This window comes from Coenobita brevimanus, chromosome 109 (assembly GCF_032717465.1).
Source record: "Coenobita brevimanus isolate Jiangsu-jjx chromosome 109, ASM3271746v2, whole genome shotgun sequence".
Classification (NCBI taxonomy): Eukaryota; Metazoa; Arthropoda; class Malacostraca; order Decapoda; family Coenobitidae; genus Coenobita; species Coenobita brevimanus.
The window spans coordinates 1917345-1924844 of NC_137062.1; the positions used below are offsets into that span (position 1 = coordinate 1917345).

Here is a 7500-nt window from a genome sequence, read left to right on the forward strand (position 1 = left end):
AGGAAAGAATTTAAATTAGCACTCTCTAAGTGCAAGAAGGAAGAAATTAATGAAAGATCAAAGGCTGTGGAAGAAAAATTCTTAAATAAGAATATGACAGCCTTTTGGAAAGAAATCAAGAAACAAAGTAATAAAATAAGGTCATCAAAAGTAGTTGATGGGACCTGTAATGATAAGGAAATAATAAATATTTTTAATGGAAGAATGCTCAGAGGAGTTGGAGATGTTAGTAGTGGTGATGAAGAGGACTCCTTTCTCACAGTATTGAAAGAAAGGTGGAAAATTAAAAGAAAGTTTCATATATGCATATCAGTTGAAAGACTTTCTGTGTTAATTAAGTCATTGAATGATGGAATAGGGCATGATGGATTACATTCTTTTTTACTAAAGCATGCTTCAGTGGAGTTTTTAAATATTTTAACACATTTTATCAACAGTTGTTTTACTCATTGTTATATACCTGTTGAAATGTTAAAGGGTGATATCACTCCCATAATGACAGATCTGAAGGGTAATGCAGCGGACTCTGCTAACTATAGACCAGTAATGGTTTCATCATGTCTTTCAAGAATTTTAAAACTTCATTTTTTAAATATTTTAAGTGAGAGTGTATTTTTTGATTCCAAACAATTTGGCTTCTGTAATGGAATGTCTACAAGAGATGCTTGTTTTTTATTAAAAGAAACCATTAGGTCATATACAAAAGGAGGCAGAAAATCATACATAGCTTTTATGGATCTATCAAAGGCCTTTGATAATGTTGATCATTTTAAATTGGGTCATATTTTACTGGATAAAGGAGTTCCCCCTGACTTAACATTAACTTTAATGAGATATTTAAGAAACCAGTTAGCAAGAATTACATGGAATGGGAGTAAAGGAATGTATCATATAATTAATAAAGGAGTGAGGCAGGGAGAAGTTCTTTCTCCTTTACTTTTTAAACTGTACATAGATAATGTTTTAAAAACCCTGACGGAAACAGATGTGGGTTGCTGCCTTGGGGTTGTTAGATTGAATGCAATTGCATATGCTGATGATATAGCATTACTAGCTGATAGTGAAGAGCATATTCTATATTTGTGTGACATATTTGAACAGAATATTAATAGTCTTAATTTAAGAATTAACAATGATAAATCAAAAATTGTTATATTTCAACATAATAAGAAACAGGCACAAGGTATCCGTTATTTAAATTGTTATGAAGTGGTAAATGAATACAAATATTTAGGCCATGTAATTCAAGACAACTTTTCTGATAATCAAGATATTTATTTCAGATTGAACTCATTTTATGCTAAATTTAATTCAGTAATTAGAAAATTTAAGAACGTTAATGCACAGACGTTACTGTATTTGTTTAAAGCATACTGTGTCCCTGACTATGGTTTAACTATTTGGAATATGAAAGATATGCTTAAAAGCAATGTATTCAGAAGCTTTGAAAGTGCATTTGCAAATGCTCTTAAGAAAATATATAATGTGCCAAGATTAATAAGTAATCATAGTATATCTAAGGCAGCAGGACTACTTTTACTTAGACACCATGTTGCCCTAGTGCAAGCTAGGTATTGTAAAGCCCTAAGTAGAAAGAATAATGCGGTTTTTAGGTTATTTTATCAGTCCTCTGGCCACCATGTTCCTCATTTATTGAAATATTTTTATGATAAATATGAGATAGATATATTGGATAACTCTGTGGACATTATAAATGCCAGAATTCAGTGGGTGCAGAACCATGAGGAAATAAGTGGTGTGGAGTTAATGTAAATTTCGAAAAAGATGTATAACAGTTGATACTGAATGTGTTGGTAGGCAAATTGTATATATTGGATTTAGTTTTTTTTTTTTTTTTTTTAATCAATGAAATTGGATCAACTCCTCGATCTGATTGTTAAGGATTTATTTATTGTAAATATTTTATTAAAGTCAATTGTAAAGGAGTATCTATAGTATTTATGATGCTGAAATGTATTATATTTTATGTATCACGAGATACGAAATAAAGACGATTGATTGATTGATTGATTGACTACTACTACTGTTACTACTACTACTACTACTACTACTACTACTACTACTACTACTGCTGCTGCTACTACTACTACTACTACTGCTACTACTACTACTACTACTACTACTACTGCTACTACTACTACTACTACTACTGCTACTGCTACTACTACTACTACTACTACTACTACTACTGCTACTGCTACTACTACTACTACTACTACAACTACTACTACTACTATAACTACTACTGCTACTACAATTACTACTACTGCTACTATAACTACTACTACTACTACGACTACTACTATAACTACTACTACAACTACTACTACTACTATAACTACTACTGCTTCTACTACTACTACTACTACTACTACTACTACTACTACTACAACTACTACTACTACAACTGCAACTACTACAACTGCAACTACTACTACTATAAGTACTACTACTACTACTATAACTACTACTACTACTAATACTACTACTACTACTACAACTACTACTACTACTACTTACTACTACAACTACTACTACCACTACTACTACAACTACTACTACTACTACTTACTACTACAACTACTGCTACCACTACTACTACAACTACTACTACTACTACTGCTACTACTACTACTACTACTACTACAACTACAACTACTATTATAAGTACTACTACTACAATTACTACTACTACTACTATAACTACAACTACTACTACTTTAAGTACTACTACTACAACTACTACTACTAATACAACTACTACTACTATAACTACTACTACTACTATAATTACTACTACTACTACATCTACTACTATAACTACTACTACTACTACTACTACTATTATAACTACTACTACTACTACTACAACAACTACTACTACTACTACTACTATTACTACTACTACTACTACAACTACAACAACTACTACTACTACCACTACTACTACAACTACAACTACTACTACTACTACTATAACTATTACTACTACTACTACTACTACAACTACAACTACTACTACTACTACAACAACTACTACTACTACTACCACTTTCTCTTCTCGTTCATCCATGTCTCCATTCCCTTCCTTGGTCATACGTGTTTCATGTTCTACCGTCACATCATTTCACTCATTACCTCGCCCGACGGAGTCCACCAGGCATTGTTTTGGGTCGAGTTTGTTTGTTTGTTTGTTTGTTAGCAACATTATGGAAAAACGGCTGAATGAAATAAAACTTTCAGGATATGTGTCACTGGTGCCAAAAGAGAGTTAATAAATTCTGGAGGTAAGCTAGTGACCTTCAAAGGTTAAAATCAAGGTCACGGATTTTCGGAGGACTATAACTTGAAAACTGTTGAAGATAAAGATAGTTACTGTTATGAACATACTGAAATTCGTAATATGGGTTTTCATTTGGCACCAAGACCTTTGACCTTGAATGTCCTTGAAGGGTCAACCTCAAGGTCACGGATGCTCAGGGGGCTATAACTCGAAACTCGTTGAAGATAAAGTTATTTACTATTACCAAGATACAGGAAGTCTCGTATGGTCTTTCATTTGGCACCATGACCTTTGACCTTGAGTGACCTTGAAAGGTCAAACGCAAGATCACGGATTTTCAGAGAGTGTAACTTGAAAACATTTTCCTTTACCTTAGCCTTTAATTGTGCACTGACACTAAATGGCAGAAACGAGTCAGTATTTAACAGCAATAAAATAACTGCTGTTGGGCGAGGTTTGCTGTGCCGGCCACCACTTGTTCATTCTTTTTCTTCTCTCGTTGTCCTCCTCCTCTGTGCTTTCCTTCTTCCTCCCCGACCAGTCTGTTTCCATAGCCTCTCTCCTCCTGTCATTTTTTTTTCCCCTCTCCTTTCTATTTTTTTCTCTGTCCTCTGCTTCTCTCCCTCTATCTTCCATTTCTTTCATTTCCTTTTCTGTGTCAGTGTGGCATCGGGGTTAAGCTGAGGTGAGAAGGTATGATACGCCCTGCACGACAGCCCACCTGCCTTCTGTCAGTGGCCATCTCTCTCTCTCTCTCTCGTCCTTATTTCTCTTTCCCTCATCCTTCTTTCTGTCTATTTTACCTTTTTCACTTCTTCTTCATTTTCCTCAGAGAGAGAGAGAGAGAGAGAGAGAGAGAGAGAGAGCATATACATGAAAGGACGAAAAGGAAAGTGAAAAGAGCAAGGAAATGTGTGTGTGTGTGTGTGTGTGTGTGTGTGTGTGTGAGAGAGAGAGAGAGAGAGAGAGAGAGAGAGAGAGAATATACATGAGCAAGGGAAGTAGAGGTATTTGTGCATTTCAAAGGGAGTGCTGATGAATGACAGAAGACCTTGGATGAACTCTGGGATTAGACAATAAATATTTAAATAGAAAGATGAATACATACGTGTAGATAGATATATAGATGGATTGATGAATAGATACATGCATGGATAGATAGACTGTTAGGTATATAGGGACACACAAAGATAGATTAGCAGGCAGACAGACAGACAGACAGACGGGCAGATAGACAGTGAGACAGATAGATGGACAGACAGACACGGATAGATAGAGATATATAAAGCTAAAGGGACGGCAGACATTTCTATATACACACACAGTTCAGATAGATGGAAAGACAGAAATAGATAGATGGACAGAAAGAGAGTTAAGTTGAAGGTTTTTACTGTTACGATAGTGAGTTGAAGGATGTACAGTATAGCCCAGTGTACTGAGCGACACACACACAGACAGACAGACAGAGATGAGGGGAGACAGACAGACAGACAGACAGACAGAGATGAGGACAGACAGACAAACAGACAGACAAACAGAGAGACAGACAGAGATGAGGTGAGACAGACAAACAGAGAGATAGACAGAGATGAGAGGAGACAGACAGACAGAAAGAGATAAGGTGAGACAGACAAACAGACAGACAGACAGAGATGAAGGGAGACAGACAGACAGACAGACAGAGATGAGGAGAGACAGACAGACAGACAGACAGACAGAGATGAGGTGAGACAGACAGACAGACAGACAGACAGACAGACAGAGATGAGGAGAGACAGACAAACAGACACAGACAGACAGACAGACAGACAGAGATGAGGAGAGACAGACAAACAGACAGACAGACAGACAGACAGACAGACAGAGATGAGGAGAGACAGACAAACAGAAAGAGATAAGGGCAGACGGACAGACAGACAGACAGACAGAAATGAGGAGAGACAAACACACAGACAGACAGGCAGACAGACAGAGATGAGGGGAGACAGAAAGATAGAGATGAGGAGAGACAGACGAACAGACAGACAGAGATGAGGAGAGACAGACAGACAGACAGACATACAGACAGAAATGAGGAGAGACGACTAGCACACACACACACACACACACACACACACACACACACACACACACACACACACACACACACACACACACAAAGCTAACGGTAAACATTCAGGTGTACAGGCTACTTACCCAGCCATGTTACTACGGGGGATGTCTATCTATCTATCTATCTATCTGTCTTTCTATCTATCTATCTATCTATCTATCTGCTGCATTGTATATCACAGTTTTATGGTAACAATACTACACTGTACAAAGGTGTCACCATTACCACCAGCATCACCACCTGTATTATCGCGGTCATCATCACTACCTTCATCATTATTATCATTACCATCAGAGGTGCCATAATCATCATCAACACCATTATTGTCATCATCATCATCATTACCTTCATTATCACTCTCATCATCATCATCACCTTCATTATCGCTATCATCATCACCACCATCACTATTACCTTCATTATCGCTGTCATCATCATTACCTTCATTATCGCTATCATCATCATTTTCATCATCATCATCATCACCTCCATTATCGCTATCACCATCATCATCATCATCATCATCATCACCACCATCATCGCTATCATCATCATCATCATCATCATCATCATCATCATCATCACCATCATCATCGCTATCATCATCATCATCATCATAACTGTACTTTCTACTGTAATAAATCGGGTCAGCAGGATTCAGCAGCAGGAAGAGGAAACACAAAAGTAGGAATATTATTATTACAACATACCTGGTGACACCGCCCACACCTCCAGCCACTCCACATTCCTGAACGCCACTCTCTCTCTCTCTCTCTCTCTCTCGGGGATTCTGGTATGGTGTTGTAATACCGCTCCATTGACGTCACTCAGAGCAATGTGAAGAGTTGACACGTCAATATTATCAGTTAATTTTATCTTATTCCTCCTACGCCAGACGATTTTAGTTTAGACAAGACGTTGAACAATAAAATATTAGCTCGTATGTCATCATCATCATCATCATCATCATCTTCGTTTTTCGTCCTTCTGTTCCCATATTCAAACTGGGGTTGGACGTGCGATGGCTTTTCTCCCTTGCTTCCTATCCTGGATTAAATCTCCTCCAGTACCCAGTCTCTCCATATCTTGCGTTACAACACTTTTCCAGGTCTTCTTAGGTCTTCCTGGCGGGCGACGTCCCACCACCTCCAGCTCCTCTGCTATCCTCACACAGCTCCCCTCCTCAAATATTAGCTCGCATGTTGGACACAAAAATAAGTAAGTAAATAAATAAACATTCTTACGTATTTGTTTTCTTTTATCTGGCTGGCCTTAGACGTTTACACTGAGCTTACGAGAACAGTGATAAATGGACGTGGTTGTGGCTGGCTGTAATTACCCCCGCCAGGTTGGTTACTGCCTGCCCTGCTGCACACACCTGTCCAGCAGTGACAGCAGTACACTAGTAACACCTTCAGTACCAGCACCCAGTCTGTACTTTATTCCTGCTGACTTAACACCATTTACTTACAATTAACACAAACCTCTCGTAGTGAAGGGGTTAATGAAGGTGGAATCCTCTCCTCCAGTTCAAAATGTTTCTCAAAAAAAAAAAAAAAAATGTCTGTTGGCAGCAAGAATACCAACGAAAATCACGTCATGGTGGTGAAGGGTTGGCAAAATCACATCATGGTAGTGAAGGGTTGGCAAAATCACGTCATGGTGGTGAAGGGTTGGCAAAATCACGTCATGGTGGTGAAGGGTTGGCAGCAAAAATGAAACACTGATCTGTATTGTGGTGTCAGGGATAATTACTGAGATCATATATAATCTCGTCTTGGTTATGGGGGTAATTATTGACATCATTTATAATCTCTGGTGGTTGGGGGATAATTACTGGGACCAGTTATAGTCTTTATCGTGGTTAAGGGATAATTACTAAGATCATTTATAATCTCGTTTTGGTTATGGGGGTAATTATTAACATCATTTATAATCTCTGGTGGTCGGGGGATAATTACTGATATCATTTATAATCTCGTTTTGGTTATGGAGTTAATTACTGAGATCATATAACCTTTATATTGGTCAGGGGGAAAATTGCTGAGTTTATCTATACTCGTTAGTGTAATATCACCCCTTC

General features: G+C 37.7%; 1 protein-coding gene across 1 annotated transcript in view; it reads right to left on the reverse strand.

Annotated features, from left to right (window-relative positions):
• Positions 1-3432: 3432 nt before the first annotated feature.
• LOC145417191 (uncharacterized) overlaps positions 3433-7500 on the reverse strand; it is a 66763-nt gene continuing 62695 nt past the window's right edge. Inside the window, exon 11 of the mRNA XM_080285964.1 lies at positions 3433-3518. Within this exon, the coding sequence (XP_080142090.1) occupies positions 3433-3518 (86 nt within the window). The remainder of the gene's footprint in view (positions 3519-7500) is intronic.